This window comes from Artemia franciscana, chromosome 21 (genome assembly GCF_032884065.1).
Source record: "Artemia franciscana chromosome 21, ASM3288406v1, whole genome shotgun sequence".
Classification (NCBI taxonomy): Eukaryota; Metazoa; Arthropoda; class Branchiopoda; order Anostraca; family Artemiidae; genus Artemia; species Artemia franciscana.
The window spans coordinates 2435870-2452903 of NC_088883.1; the positions used below are offsets into that span (position 1 = coordinate 2435870).

A 17034-nucleotide genomic window follows, 5' to 3' on the forward strand; every position below is an offset into this window, starting at 1 on the left:
ATTTTGCTTCTAAAGGGTATATTTTCATCAAATTTTGGTGTTTTTCATTGTGATTTACCTTGTGATCAAGAATGGTAAGGGGCATTTTGATCAATAAACTAAATGATTAGAAGCTGACAGCTGGTTAATTCGGTATTGAAGAGCATTAGAATATTATATTTGAAACTGCCGCCGAAAAATGGATTCAATGTGCTATTCTAGGTCGAAATAAAAGGCAAATTCTAAGTTCTAAGTTGAAATACAAGGACTGTGAATGTAATGTTCGACTATGGCTAATGAGTACGGGAAACTTATGAGAATGAGATTTTGAACGAAAACCCAACCAAACACTAACATCATCTAGTTTTTGCGGATTTGACCTTAAACCCCTATTAAACTACACCGGAGATGAGACGAGAGAAGGCGCTGTTGTGTTAATATTGATGAAATTGGGCGAAAATGTTCTGTAAAGAAGAAAGAAGAGAGAAAGAATTGAGTTGATTAGTTTTTTTATAGTGGAAAAAGATAGTGTATATGAGTGATAGTGAAAAGTGGAAGAGCTTGTGAATACTGAGTGGATGGATGTTGTTGCAGAAGATTTAATTGGAAGGTGATTTATTGGAAGGTGTGAATCGAGGGTACTTGTGGATTATAGTGACGCCACTCAAGAAATGAAGTTGGTTAATCCTAATGAAATAAACCAAAATATGACGGGAATATAATACTTTAATGACAAAATTGTGGAAACTACGACAAAGAATTAAAGCAGGCCGCCCAGAACACACATACGGAATTACCAGAATCTGGTAATTCCGGTAATTCTGGTAAATCTGGTAATTCTGGTAAATCTGGAATACATTACCAGATTTTCACGGTGTTAATACCAGACAAATAGTTTCGGCTTGCTGGGAAAATACATTGTAGCTATATTTTAATTAAATATTTGGTTGGTATTTTGGTTAGATTAGGTTACGTATTTAGTATAATACGCCCTGGGTGGCCCCCCTTCCATAATTCTTTGTTGTAGTTTTCATAATTTTGTTAATAAAGTAACACATAAGGGTACTTGTGTATTATTCAGAACACACTTAATAAGTGAAGTTTGGTTCTTTCGCGAAACAAACTACGATGCAGGTACATTTTGTGAGAAAATCCGGTTTCATAGCCACAAAGACAAAACTAAATTTAGTTTGTTACGCATAGTGATCGAAGATAGTGTCTGAACATGGATTTTGAAATGAACATTGGGGATTTGTCAAAGACTGAAAAAGAGGCTATTATATTTTTCCAGGATAGGGGGATAAGGGGTTGTTGCCCACAACAAAACAGTCAGTCTCTTACTGACTCTTACAATATGACATTACTTTATACTATTACTAGAAGGAACATTCAGGTTAGATTAGGTTCACCTAATTAAAATGTACCTGCATCGTAGTTTGTTCAAGGAGGCACACTCGTGCCTCTTTAAAGAGGCGAACCACGACAATGTTAAGCGATCTTCGGTTCCAGTGGTCGCAGAGGGATGGGGAGGGATGCATTTCGTAGCCCGAGCTGCAACTAAGAAACCTGCCAAATTTCATCCCCCTCCGACTTTTCCTTCATGGGGAAAATCTGGCCGAAAGTTTCGACCCACCAACCCCAGCCCCCCTTTAACGTTGTCCGATCGGGCTGAAATTCACAAGTTAAGGTCCCCTAGGGCCCAGGAGCTTATCCGCGAAATTTCAGCTCGATCCGATAACTCCTTCCCTGTTTTCCAGAAACCACGCATAGCCACTTAATGTTCATATTCTTTTTTTTCTGCCACGCCTACAGGTCACAGCCGATATCGGATCTGGGTGTACGAAGACTCATTCGACGCGGAATTCTACGAGTAATTTTGCTTGAAAGTTTCATCGGAAAATCTTAACCCCCCGATTTTCTAGCTTAGAAAAACCCCAGTTCCCTATAAGAGCCCATGTTAAGTTTTTTGTTGTTAAAAGTTACGAATTTCAACATCAAGTACATCAAAATGATCAGCTCGACATGGTGAGACTGACTGAAAGCTTCAAAAAATTCTGTCTTAATCCGTAAAATTTTTATTTGAGAAAAATGACAGAAACCCTTTTTTTTATTTCTGCCACGCCTAGAGGTCACAGCCGACATCGGATCTGGGTGTACGAAGACTCATTCGACGCGGAATTCTCCGAGTAATTTTCCTGGAAAGTTTCGTAGGAAAATCTTAACCCCCCGATTTTCTAGCTTAGAAAAACCCATTTCCCCATTGAAGGTAAAATTTTTTCTTGTAATAACATCACTTGTTTGAAAAATTCCTACACTAACAGCGGCTTGGCGCAGCGGAAGCGTGCTGCGCCCATTACCCAGAGGTAATGCTAGCTGCTAGCTTCTAGCTTTTTTTTCTAGCTAACTGCTAGCTGCTAGCTTTTTAAAATTTGTAAAATTAGGTAATTTTGTCAGTTTGAATTTATTGATACAGAAATGGAGAAAATATACATGGAAACATGTGATCAGAATTACATACTGGAATGTTCAAAAGAATTTATACTGAAGCGGGAGTAAGGCTTGATGGAAGCAAGTTAAAAGAACCATTTAAATTGATTTCCTAATTGAAGTCGTTGGTGAAATTTTCTATTGTAATAACTTGTTTGATAACAAGCATAACAGCAGCTTGGCGCAGCGGAAGCGCGCTGGGCCCATAAACCGGAGGCGGGTGGGTAAAACCCACTAGCTGCTAAATTTTTAATTAAGCTGCTAAACTATTAAAATTATTAAAATTAGATAATTTTGTCAGTTTGAATTTATTGATACAGAAAGCGAGAAAATAAACATGGAAAATTATTATTAAATTACATCCACCATGGATTGTAGAAAAACGTACAGAAATAATATGAAAAAAACTTCGTTTTCTTAAAGAGTTAAAGAGGCTGCGTCCCAAAGTCGAACCTTAAAACGTACAGGACTTAGGAGAGGCAGTTTGGGGGCTGCCGCCCCCCAAACCCCCCGCTTTTAAAGACTCTTTTGTACAGGTTTTTTGTTGTAGGGGGGCTGCCGCCCCCGTGACCCCCCTAACCCCCGCTCTTGGCTTCGGAAAGGCCCTCTTTTAATTAACAAAAAATTGAAATGAATCAATAATGGAATAAATTCGAAAAATGTTACACACAAGAGGACAGGAGAACCATTGCGCCGAAACTAGTAATTAGTAACAATGAAGTCCCCCCACAACAAAAAACCTGTACAAAAGAGTCTTTAAAAGCGGGGGGTGTGGGGGGCGGCAGCCCCCAAACTGCCTCTCCTAATTCCTGTACGTTTTAAGGTTCGACTTTGGGACGCAGCCTCTTTAACTCTTTAAGAAAACGAAGTTTTTTTCATATTATTTTTCACGAAAGAACCTAACTTTACTTATTGAGTATGTTCTAAATAATACACAAGTACCCACATAAATACCAAACAAGTTTTTTAATTTTTCAGCGTTTCCAAGTAATTTTGTTCTCCTATTGTCTACAGTTTTGGCAGAATTTTTTTTCTTTGTTTTCGTAATCTAGGGACTTCGAATGTAAAAGTTGAAAATGTTTTAACTCTTTAGACTAGATTTATTAAGCTGACTAGGGATTTGTCCATTGAAAATTTGATCATCTACCAAAAAATTTGATCAAGAAACGTGCTCACGCGACAGCTTCCAAGTGAGTTTTATAATCATAAGTACGTGCCAACTTCAATGCATAACGAGTTGATTTTTTTAGGCTTAAATCACAAAAGCAGTTTCATTGTTGCAATGTTCTGGTATTGCGTCATAATTAGTTGATTGGATGATGCCATTACCTCAATCAATACCTGGAACTCTGATTATCATTTCCAAAATTGCCCTTGAACATTTTTTGAAGAATCCATTTCGTTGAAATTATATAATCAGGTTTCTTTAAAAACTTAACCGTAATGTATTTTCAAGAAGCACCTTGATGAATTTGTTTACCTATGGGCGTTCCTACAACTACAACTAGTTTATTATTTTTATTTAAGAATTAACGACGCTTCTTGACTACTAAGGTCCCTGCGTCGGCCTGCAGTGCATTCCTGCAGCGTGATTTGATCTCTGGGTCCCGTATTACCAAGCTAAGGTCAAATCCACTGCGCCGCCATAGGACACTACAACTAGTAATAGCTTTTTGAAAACTTTCAAAATTGTGGAATTAGTTCCACCACACTTGGCGCAATTCCGCACGGATGGAACGCACTACCTGGTGTATATTATGTTCACCTGGTGTTCACGATTCTCGAAACTGCTCGTTTTCTGTGTGGTGTAATGGGCGAGGCTATGAATTATATATATACAACAAATATATCTACAAGCTAAGCTACAAAACGCTTCTGCCAAACTTGAACGATCATCCTTTGAATTTGCAATGTTACATATTTGATTTCTTCATCAACTCCTAATAGCGTATATATTTTCAAGAGAAAGCAAATTCCTTGGGAAAAGTCGTATACCCCAAAACATGTTCCGAGGGGTTGGCTAAAAAAAATAAATAAATGAAAACTGTCGTTAAAGAACATATTTTTTGGTACTTGTTAATTAAACGAAACACACTCAAGAATTACGCATAGGTTTTACCTAAGAAAACCGGTTTCATAGCAATAAAGACAAGTGACGAATGATGGAATGCATTGGGGATAATTTGGGCTATATATTTGCACATTATGGGTGGGGTAGGGGTAATTTTAGGATAGGTTATGTTAGGTTAGGGATGCTGTCTAAAGCTTTATCCCCACTCCCTCTAATTGGCAAATATATAACCCGAATTATTATATAAAATTAAGATTGTATCAAGCAGTTCGTGGTAACGAACTGTGGTAAGGACCGACCCGGCTCAATATTAAACGAAACTCTAAAAAACGGAATTTTGATGCTAAAAGATACATCAAAAGAATCGGATTTTCATGCTGATTTTAAATATATAAGTTTCATCAAATTTAGTCTATATCATCTTAATCATCAAAAGTTACGAGCCTGAGAAAATGTGCCTTATTTTGAAAAATAGGGGGAAACACCCCCTAAAAGTCATAGAATCTCAACGAAAATAACACCATCGCATTCAGCGTATCAGAAGATCCTACAGCAAAAATTTCAAGCTCCAATCTGCAAAAATGTGGAATTTCGTATTTTTTGCCAGAAGACAGATCACGGGTGCGTATTTGTTTGTTTGTTTTTTTTTCAGGGGTCATCGTGTCGACCAAGTGGTCCTAGAATGTCGCAAGAGGCTCATTATAACGAAAATAAAAAAGTTCTAGTGCCCTTTTTAAGTGACCAAAAAAATTGGAGGGCACCTAGACACCCCTCCCACGCTCATTTGTTTCCCAAAGTCAACGGGTCAAAATTTCAAGATAGCCATTTTGTTTTGCATAGTCGAAAATCATAATAACTATGTCTTTGGGGATGACTTACTCCCCCACAGTCCCTTGGGGAGGGGCTGACAGTTACAGACTTTGACCAGTGTTTACCTACAGTAATGGTTATTGCGGAGTGTACAGACGTTTTCAGGGGATTTTTTTTGGTTTTGGGGGTGGGGTTGAGGGGAGAAGGCTATGTGGGAGGATCTTTCCTTGGAGGAATATATCATGGGGGAAAAGAAATTTAATGAAAAGGGCGCAGTATTTTCTAGCATTACTATAAAAAAAAACAATGAAAAAATAAACATGAAAAAGTTTTTTCAATTGAAAGTAAGGAGTAGCATTAAAACTGAAAACGAACAGAGATTATTACGCATATGAGGGGTTTTAAAAATACTTTAGCATAAAGAGCGAGGTATTTAGGAGGAGATAAATACCTCGCTCTTTATGCTAAAGTATTAAGTAAAGTAAAGTAACTATTATTCTACGGCCTTTCTGATTCAGGGGTCATTCTTAAAGAATTGGGACAAAACTTAAGATTTAGTGTAAAGAGCGAGGTATTAACAAGGGGACAAACCCCCTCATATACATAATAAAAATATAAGAATATAAAAGTTTGTTACGTAAGTTAATTCTTAAGTTAAAGTTATTTTTTACTATTAAAAACGTTCGTTAAAAATTAAAAGTTCTAGTTGCCTTTTTAAGTAACCGAAAAATTGGAGGGTAACTAGGCCTCCTCTCCCCCCCTTATTTCTCAAAATCGTCTGATCAAAACTAAGAGAAAGCCATTTAGCCAAAAAAAGAATTAATATGCAAATTTCGTTTTAATAATTTATGTGCGGAAAGCCAAAATCAAACATGTATTAATTTAAAAACGTTCAGAAATTAAATTAAAAAAAACCTAGTTTTTTAACTGAAAGTAAGGAGTGACATTAAAACTTAAAACGAACAGAAATTACTCCGTATATGAAATCTGTTGTCCCCTCCTCAATCCCTCGCTCTTTAAGCTAAAGTTTGACTCTTTGCCACAATTCTATTTTTTAAAACAATTAAAAACTTCAGCGTAAAGAGCGAGGCGTTGAGGAGGGGACAACCCATTTCATATACGGAGTAATTTCTGTTCGTTTTAAGTTTTAATGTCGCTCCTTACTTTCAGTTAAAAAACTAGTCTTTTTTTTATTTAAATTTTTCATTAGGATTATACCTAACTTCATAAGATTAACTGGGTATGTTTCGATTAATGAAAGAGTTCATATTTCTTGTTAAAAAGTTGAAATTGTTGTAAAAACATTCATAGTTTTAGCTGTAAGTTGTTAAAATCACGGAATCTCCTTCTCCATATTTAGTATCCAGAATTGATAATGAATACCAACCAGAATCATGCTGGTTGGTGGACCTTTGATGGAAGGAGGCTTACTGCTAGCTAGGAGGCTAGCAGCACTTGTATAAAATTAGCTGCTCAGCTGCTTAAAGTTTAAGGCAGGGGGCCGTAAGGCTCCCGTTAAAGTACCAAGGACATCATAAATTACATCTCTTCTTTGAATTAATTAAGTAAGAGGCTAAACACCCATGTATGTTCCTACTTGGCAAAATCGGGGATTCAGTTTCTATGCTGTTATGCTTTTTTATAGTAGCGGACACCAAGCTCGAAAAAGAAAAAATAACAAAAAATGATAAAAATTAACAGAAAAAAGCTAAAAACAATGTCCATCAAAAATTTTAAGAAGGTCTAACTTTCTCTCGAATGTGTAGTTTTCTTTGGGAATCGACGGGTTGTTCAGGCTTCATTCATCAATTTTTATTTATCACAAGATTCTGTCAAATTTAACTTACTAGTTTGTTTTTTGCTTTCACGGTTCAACGTGGTAACGCTAAGGAAAATGTGGTACCACCACAAAACTTCTTAATTTTGAAACAAAGGAAACATCTTGGGGAAGTCTTGGTTTTCGGGTATGAATAAACCTAAGGTTTTTTATTAAGGCATAAAATTTTTGCTTCGGTGTCAAGCACGTTCGGCATATCAAGGTTTTCCAGCTGTGGTAATTTGAACTTCAATCTTTAAGGGCTTTTAGCTCTTTTTCGAAATTCTTAGAAATTTCTCACAGTATTAAAAGTCACTCTTCTGTTGAGAATGAATATTAACATTTTCGAAATAATGTCGCATTGGAAACAATTTGGAAATATTAATACTTCCAAAACGCGTGTTTTATTATTTTCACTTACTATGGACCGTGGTCCGTTCTTTACTAGGCTGCAGGCACTGATGCAATTTATTTCAAGTCCAACAAGTACTTTCACCATTGGCTACAGATCATTTGTTAATTTCCAAATTTAGATAGAGCACTCGATATCCGTGTTTTACTTTATCTCGTACGATTCCCTTAATGGTTTCTGAGCATGTTGTGTTTACAAATTACTGTTTTGCTTTGTCTGAATGAAAACTACTGTTTCGAAATAATGTCAGTCATTTAGTGAGAGGTGTAAAAGCAGAACGCGTTTGATTTGTGGGTCTTGTACATCACGTCGCAGGGCATCACGTCCTTGCGCATCACGTTTCACACTTGCATAACATAAGACTAAAAAGCATAAAGATCCAGCAGAGCCATTGCTGGCGCATAGGGTGTCGAATCGGCGTTTTAGGTGCTGCATCTTTTTTATAGTGACATAGCAAGCTTGTCGTCCAACCTTGCTGCGGGTGGATCAAACCGGGGCCCAGTATTAGCAAACATCCATCAATCCATTGCGCTGTAACAAGCCTACAATAAGACTACGTTAAGTATTTTTATGGAGCCGTTTTAATCCGCAAAGTAGATTTTGCGAAATAGCCTCAAGTGTGAATATTATATTACGAATAAGGGATTTTCTACTTCCTGCCATCTGGTATGAATTTTGGAACTCCACGTGTGCTGCACAGTTCCGCCCCGCATGGCACACTCTCCAAAACGCTCCCCCAGGCGTTACATCACGCTTGGTACGCCCAACCAGGTGTACATGGCTTCTAAGTATAGGAAACTCCTCGGTTACAAAGGTTTATGTTACGTTATGGAAATTGTTGTATTTGTGTTACGTTATATTTTTAATTTTTGAAAAATTTGCTTATGATGATTGTATGGATTTTGAATAATGACTATGATGTTCTTATAGATTTTTGCGTTAGCCTAGTGTGAAAGGCCCTGCTTAACTATGAAAGGTTATGTTCACTTAAGCATAGGAAATTACGTACTTTGTGTGAAAGGAGATTTTGGAGATTTCTCTAAGAAAAGCAAGAGAGATAGCTGTCTTTAAAAAACAAACGTTTTTTAAAACTAAACGTTTTAAAATTTAACGTAAAAATTAAACGTAAAAATTTAACGTTTTAAGAGCTAAAAGTCTAAAATTCTAATAGTCTAAAATTCTAAAAGTCTAAATTCTAATGTTAATGGTAGTTTTTTCACTATTTTTTGCTAGCTAATTTTAGATCCATTACTAAAGCCCTTGTGTTTTTTTTTCTGTTTTTAATGTTGTCATTATTCAAAATCTTTCATTAATCATAGGCTATTTGAAGATAAGAAGTATTGCCAGTGTTTAAATTAAGCTTGAAAACCATATGCTACGCGAACCAGAGGGTATCAATTGGCGCCCTCCTCCCGACTCAAACACAATTAAGAAAACAGAAGCCTCAGCCGCAGCAACCCATAAACCCTGGTGCCTCCCCTCTCTTCCAAAGTGTCCGGCCAAGCTTTCCCCTGTTTCCCCTCCTTTTAAACGGCCCTGTCCTGACTTACATTTCTACTGATGCTTTGATTACTTTTTTTTTCAGGAGGGAAATATAACGGACCTTTTCGCACCTACTATAGATAATTTTTTACCAACTGATAAGGCCATTTTACCAAAAGATCCACAAATATACCTACAAAGAGGTGATTTCAAAAAGAGGCCTGTTATTGCTGGAATATCTGATATAGAAGGCAAAAAAATGCTGGGTAAGCAAGATTTAAGATTTTTGTAACTCATTTATCGTAATTTGATTGCGCTCTAGAAAAATTGAAACATTAAGCTTGTCTAATTTGATTTATTTATTTAATTTTTAATTTTAATTTTTAATTTTTTTAATTTTTAATTTTATTTATTTTATTTATTTTAATTTGAAAACCTGCGTACAGAACCAAAAAGCGCAAAAATGTAAAAAAAAAAGGAAAAAAAGAATTAGCAAGATAGCGGCAGCAACATGCAAACGTAGACTAATAAGAGCTATCCTAATACTAGCCTGAAGGTAGAGGCTACCTAAAAATAAGGGTTATCTAATAATAAGTATAGCCTAAAAGAGGACCAAAAATTGACAACTGAATTATATTTCAAACTAGAGCACTAAAAACCAAATTTGACCTTCTGTTTTTTTTCTTTTTTCACAGAATTCTGAATTTGTGATTTTTGTATCTGCTATGCTATAACCAATAATAAGGTTTGAGTTCATGGTGGTTTTATGGCAAAGAGTATTGGATACTTAGAGTGGAAACAAGCGTCGAAAGAAAGTTCATCAACGTCATCTAGCGTGCATTGTGACTGCTATAACCTAACAAAAATATTGTATAATTTTCTTTTTAAATACTTCAGAATGAGTGGAGGGTAAATAAAACACTGTTCTGTCCCCATTTGGGCTACCAATCTTAATTAATAAAGCCTACCTGTCCCTCCAATATTTTCCTAAGTCATCGAGTTTTGACCTAAAATCTTGAATATAAAAACACTGATTAACTATTATTTTATTCTGTTTTAGTGTATAATTCTATCTATTCTTTTGACCTGTTAATCATATTAAATATAAAATTTTCTTTGAATTTCTACTTTTATAATGAAGTCACCAAGACACTAATAAGATGTACTAGTAGTTTTAATCACCATCTCCCCATACTTAATCACTTAAGAATTTTTATTCAACTTTTTTATTCTCTCTGGTATGTGGCACACATATTTGGCGAAAGGGAAAAATATAGCACGAATCTTTGCTCGATCAGGTCTTTTGAATCGATTCCAGAAAAGCATATTACAATTATTATATTATATCATATATATAATCATATATTAATATCATTTGATATTATAAATTTCTTTATCGGAAACGTTTTTTCGTGGCCGCTATAGTGCAACGAAAAATATTTAAAACATAAAAGCTGAACCGGCTGTGCTGAACAGAATGTGGTACAATTGTTAGCAGTGACATCTAAATATTGTAGACAAGAGACAATTCTTTGATACGAAAAATACCAATAAATTAACCGTTTACTGAATAGTTAGAAAGTCTTGTCCGCATATCAATGCATACTTGATACTGTATACCAATGATGCTTCCCATCACAAATATATAAGTTTACGAGAATATTATTTGATGTGACGAACGTGTTTTATGCTAATTTTGACCACGGTGTCTTATGGAATGTGTATGCAGAAAACAGTTTTCGTTTGGAAAGTTTCATTTACGCTTCAGCTTCCGACCATCAAAGCTTCATGTATTTCCTCATGAGTATTTAGAATATTTAAGTTCTGACGGCCTTTCTAAGTTCCCTGAGTTACTGGACATTCTCTTAGTTTCAGTTCCTTGGACATCTGTATTAAAATAAACTTACCGAGGAGTCTGTCGGATGACAGAGAGGTGTTATAAATTACCACCACCGTCCTCGTCGTGTTTACTCTTTTGTGAGAATCGAAGAAAGAACTACCCTCTCCCCCTAAAAGACAAACCCTGATAATTCCAATTAGTTCCCTCAACTACGAAACTAAACAGGGTAGACTTATATCAACTACATTTGTTATTTCCAAATTTGTGGCACGAGGTACAATCAAATATCTGACGTAAAGCCAATCTTTCATTTAGGATTTAGATGACTGTTGAACCTTCTTTTGAAAGAGTCAACAGAGAAAATTTTAGGGATAATGTTTCAAGGAAGGTCATTCCAAATCGAAGTGCAATACTGAATGAAGCTGTTCTTCAAATAGAGTGCTCTCGGTATGCCAGCCTCAAGATAATTGGACAGAGATGTGTGCCTTCGTGTCTGTCTTTTCGGTTGGAAAAGGGGGAGGGACGACACGAGAAAGCTCTTGTGAAGGAGGGGAATTTATATACTTGAAGAAAACAGCCATCAAGGCTACATCAGACCCCTCATTAAAAGGTAAAAAAAGGTAAAGAATGCGGTACTAGACCCTTAAGGTCCGAACCAGCGTTGCTGATCTCCGTCTCAAGACCCTTCAGCCAGGAAGTGTAATGGGGGGATGAGGGCCAGCCATTCTGTGCTGTACACCCTCCCTGTAAACCCCTCACTAACTGACAGAAGAGTCGTGGGGAGCATCTGAACCTCTCTTATTAGTCCTATTCTGGATATTTTGCAGTGGTGGCAACAGCGTTCTCATAGGGAAGGTGCTCGCCAGCTTAAGAGAAATGCGAGAAAGTTCTAGTGAAGGAGACCCGTTTTATATACTTAAAGAAAACATCCATCGAAGCTACATCAAGCCCTTCACTAACAGACCAAAGAGAGTTGTGAGGACCAACTGAACCTGCTCAATTAGCTGTATTCTGAATATTTTGCAGTGGTGGCGACAACGTTTTCAAAGGGAAGATGCTTCCCTGCTTCCTTGGGCAGGAAGTTTTCAGCCGACCGAGGTGGGTTTTCCAAGAGAGATCTATAACCGAGTGGATTCCGAGGAGACGAAGCTCGTAGACTTATTTTTTATAGCTTCAAGAAGATGAAGTTACGGTGTATGCATGGCACTTTTGATCGGGATATCATCAGCTCCTCTGCTTTGAATGCATTGACACTGAACATCCAGGCTTTGGACCACTTTTTTATTTCTTAAAGATCCGTTTATAGGTGCAAGGATGCTTGGATTGGGTCTTCATGTTTTGGGATGACTACATTTGTCGTAGTGTCATTGGCAAATTAATGCGGAGGACTCGCAATATTGTCTCCTGAGTCATTTATGTAAAGAATGAAAAGTGTAGGTCCCAATATACTACCTGGTGTACGCCCAAGGGATATTCGATGTTTGAACGTTCAAGGGAAGTGAACTCGTTGAGAAAAACCTACAGTGAATGATATCTATGGAACTTATCAGGATTTTAAAGGAGCCTATTTTATTATAATTGTTGTAAGTCAAGTCACAAACTGAGTTTAGACTGAGGCCATAAAGGCCCATTGCCTTGACACCCTCCCCCAAAGAGGAAGAAATTAGCACCAATAGCTGCTGGGCCTTATAGAATTCACCCTTTCAACCTGAACCCTTCGCTTTTTAGAGATGCCCCACGGAAAGCTTAGACTGTTTTTTCCGAAAAAGTAAAAATCTGATTTTTGAGACCGAAGTTCCGGTTTTTATAGATGCAGACGCATAATTTGTTTTTTTTGCCGCTTAAAAAGCTATTATTCTTCTTTGTTCTGTCCAGTGAATAAATCCTTCTTTTTAATCAAACATCTCTTCGACTCTATTACCCAACATAAGATAAGATATATTGCAAAAAGCGCTCGGGCCATAGCAAAACATTATACAGTCTACAAACAAAGCTCAGGAACAAAATTCAACTTTAGATAATATCAAACAGTTCGTGGTAACGAACTGTAGTAAGGAGCGACCCGGCTCAATAGTAAACGAAACTCTAAAAAACGGAATTTTGATGCTAAAATATACATCAAAAGAATCAGATTTTCATGCTTATTTTAAATATATAAGTTTCATCAAATTTAGTCTTTGTCATCAAAAGTTACGAGCCTGAAAAAATTTGCCTTATTTTAGAAAATAGGGGAAAACACCCCCTAAAAGTCACAAAATCTTACCGAAAATCACACCATCGCATTCGGCGTATCAGATAACCGTGTAGCCAAATTTTCAAGCTCCTATCTACAAAAATGTGGAATTTCGTATTTTTTGCCAGAAGACAAATCACGGGTGCGTGTTCATTTGTTTGTTGTTCTTTTTATTTCCCCAGGGGTCATCGTATCGACCAAGTGGTCCTAGAATGTCGCAAGAGGGCGCATTCTAACGGAAATGAAAAGTTCTAGTGCCCTTTTTAAGTGACAAAAAAATGGAGGGCACCTAGGCCCCCTCACACGCTCATTTTTTCTCCAAGGTCAACCAGATCAAAATTTTGAGATAGCCATTTTGTTCCGCATAGTCAAAAACCATAACAACTATGTCTTTGGGAATCACTTACTCCCCCACAGTCCCTGGGGGAGGGGCTGCAAGTTACAAACTTCGACCATTGTTTATATATAATAATGGTTATTGGGAAGTGTACAGTCGTTTTCAGGGGATTTTTTTTGGTTTTGGGGGTGGGGTTGAGGGGAGGGCTATGTGGGAGAATCTCTTTTTTTTGGAGAAATATTTCATGGGGGAACAGAAACTCAATGAAAAGGGCGCAGGATTTTCTAAAATTACCATAAAAAAACAATGAAAAAATAAACATGGAAAAGTTTTTTTCAATTGAAAGTAAAGAGTAGCATTGGAACTTAAAACGAACAGAGATTATTACGCATATGAGGGGTTCTAAAAATACTTTAGCATAAAGAGCGAGGTATTTAGGAGGAGATAAATACCTCGCTCTTTATGCTATAGTATTTTTAGTAATTTCAACTATTTATTCTACGGCCTTTCTGATTCAGGGGTCATTCTTAAAGAATTGGGACAAAACTTACGATTTAGTGTAAAGAACGAGGTATTAACGAGGGTACAAACCCCCTCATATACATAATAAAAATGAAAGAATATAAATGTTTGTTACGTAAGTTAATTCTTAAGTTACGTATATTTTTTACTAATAAAAGATTAGTTAAAATTAAAATTTATAGTTGCCTTTTTATGTGACCGAAAAATTGCATGGCAACCCCATCCCTTATTTCTCAAAATCGTCTGATCAAAACTAAGAGAAAGCCATTTAGCCAAAAAAGGAATTAATATGCAAATTTCATTTAAATAATTTATGTGTGAAGAGCCAAAATCAAACATGCATTAATTACAAAACGTTCAGAAATTACATAAGAAAACTAGTTTTTTTTAACTGAAAGTAAGGAGCGACATTAAAACTTAAAACGAACAGAAATTACTCCGTATATGAAATGGGTTGTCCCCTCCGCAATCCCTCGCTCTTTACGCTAAAGTTTGACTCTTTGCCGCAATTCTGCTTTTTAAAACAATTAAAAGCTTTAGCGTAAAGAGCGTGGGATTGTGGAGGGGACAGCCCATTTCATATACGGGGCAATTTCTGTTCGTTTTAAGTTTTAATGTCGCTCCTTACTTTCAGTTAAAAAAACTAGTTTTCTTATGTAATAAATAAAAAAGACCAGCAAAAGCGAAAAGAAAACACCAAGGTTCAAAATTTTAACCAACAAACACGAATCATAATAAAATCCAAATCCTAAAACCGTAACAAGCTATTCCCTCAAACATGATTCCCTATGTTTAATCCCTAAAAGGAGAAACTTACACAACTGTTTGATAGCACATGCGTTCCTCTCAGCCATTCGCTCAATGAACCAGCATTCACTCCCAAGCACTCGCCCAAAATATTCATTCCGCATCTCAGACAGCTCTTCATACTCGGATACAAAATGAAGTAAATTCTCATTCGCCATCCACACATAGAGCAAAATTAGGGGCCAGTCGCCAGCATAAACTCTCCCAAAAATTTCCTTCTCTCACCTAAATCCAAACTATCCACTATTACCAACAATAAATTTTTCAAATCCTCTTTATTCCACCCAAATTTAAAACAAGCCTCCCCCCGATGTTGCTACTCCAAACCTACCTTTTGAACCGTTTTTCTTTTTGGTGTAATCTGTTCGTAAATTGCCACCTTTTTATGGCACTTGGTATTTACCAAGTGACATATAGCAATCGCAATTTTTGTCCGTCTGTCGGTCCCGGTTTTGCTAGTTCAGGCGCTTCCAGATAAGCTAGTACGATGAAAGTTGGCAGGTGTATCAGGGACCAGACCAGATTAAATTAGAAATATTCTCTTCTCTAATTCTACCATCTGGGGGAGGGGAGCGAGCGAACAAGATAGTTGAGAAGCATTTTATTTGCCGATAAAACAAATGATTTGACTATTCATTTGTTTGACTATCTGTTTGTAAATTGCCACCTTTTCCTTACTTTGATAGTCTCCACGATTCTGTCTTAGAATTCGTCAGCTCTATGTTCTACCTTGAGGTCTAAATTTCCTGTAAAAATTTGGACTTTTTCTGCTATTTTCTGCTCCCTCACGGTTTTAATATATTACCAAAAACGGCAATTTTGCTATTAATTTTGCAATTTTGATTTGGCAAAATTAACGGCTTTGCACTTTTACTAGTCTCTGATTATTTATCACCAAGACAATTTTGCTATTATTCCAAGTTGAGATTCAGCTCCACCAATCTGAAGATTTGAATTTTCGAAAATCGGTCTACAGGGCATATAAATTAAAAAGGCATTGAAAATTGGCTGAAAATCCTCGAAAAAAGTTTTTTTTTTTTTTTTTTTTACTTTAGATCCTTCTCTAACAAAAAATCCAAGTGATATCATAGCTCTGATTCGGTGAATTGATATATCTGCAACTAATGAATATGATAATAAAAGTACTTTTTCCTTTTGGTGTAAGTGACAGCTTGTCGCAAAAGCCCTTGTTTCTGAAGGCACGTAATGGTGCCTTCATAAACGTAATGGTGGTACTGGTCCCTCTTTTGCCTGGGTGAAAATCTTGATTAGCCTTCCTCCCTTCCTGTCTCCTGCAAAATTTCAGGGCAAATTTTAACAAAATTTACATTCATTGTCAAATTATTTTCGATTAATTAATTAATTATTTAACTTATTTAGTTATTGTCAACTATTTTAATCTAATCATTTTAGTTATTATTATTTTATTATTCATTATTTATACATTATTTTCTTTATTATCAGTAGCTCTACTTTATTTTAACAAAAATATAGTTTCAAAACAACAAAATGATTATATTCGTTACATTGTTTATTTGAAATTTTGCACCCATACTATTTCTGTGCCCGGGGCAAGTTCCCCTTCTGACCCCTCCCTATCTCATTAAACCGTCTCTGGTTAAAAGATTGAAATATATTTAAACAGAGTAGAAATCACTGTAGACCAGAGTGGATCAACAGCTCCAATTTTACTAAAAATGTTCTTTTTTCAGAATTATTGAAGCTGCACCGAAAAAGATCATTTGAAGAACTGGAAAACTACTTTTTGACAGCGTCAGTCCCAACAATTGCAGCGGAATATAAGTTCAAAGACGCTTTACCCTTTGTTTACAGGGCCATTCGATACCACTACTCCGATAAGGCTGTCTATGGAGATAAACTGTCTTTGGAAAAAGAAATGTCAAGGGTAAATACTGTGTTATAGGATTGAGCAAAATATTAACGGAAGTACTGTTGCTGACAGTTTAGAAAGGGGGGGGGGGCAAATGTGCAGAGTCTGATATGTATAACAGTATCACGGAGTTTGGATTTTTTGGTAAAAATAAATTTTGGGTAGAGCTCATTGAAGGCATGTCAGTTGAGGAGGTCGGCTATTGTCCCCCTAGATTTTTCGTGCTTCTAACATTGATTTGCTATTAAATGTTAAAAAACTAAGGTAAAATAACTGATAGCAGTTTGATTTTCGGATATTTTTATCAGTACTGCTAAAAGGACTCGAAATCAGATATGGTATTGACT

The 17034-nt window shown here is 36.3% G+C and overlaps 1 protein-coding gene across 3 annotated transcripts in view; it reads left to right on the plus strand.

Moving 5' to 3' along the window:
- LOC136040810 (cholinesterase-like) overlaps window positions 1-17034 on the plus strand; it is a 90437-nt gene that overhangs the window by 58620 nt on the left and 14783 nt on the right. For all 3 annotated transcript variants that reach the window (XM_065725141.1, XM_065725143.1, XM_065725142.1), the window contains exons 7-8: window positions 9161-9323; window positions 16509-16702. In XM_065725141.1, the coding sequence (XP_065581213.1) occupies window positions 9161-9323; window positions 16509-16702 (357 nt within the window). The remainder of the gene's footprint in view (window positions 1-9160; window positions 9324-16508; window positions 16703-17034) is intronic.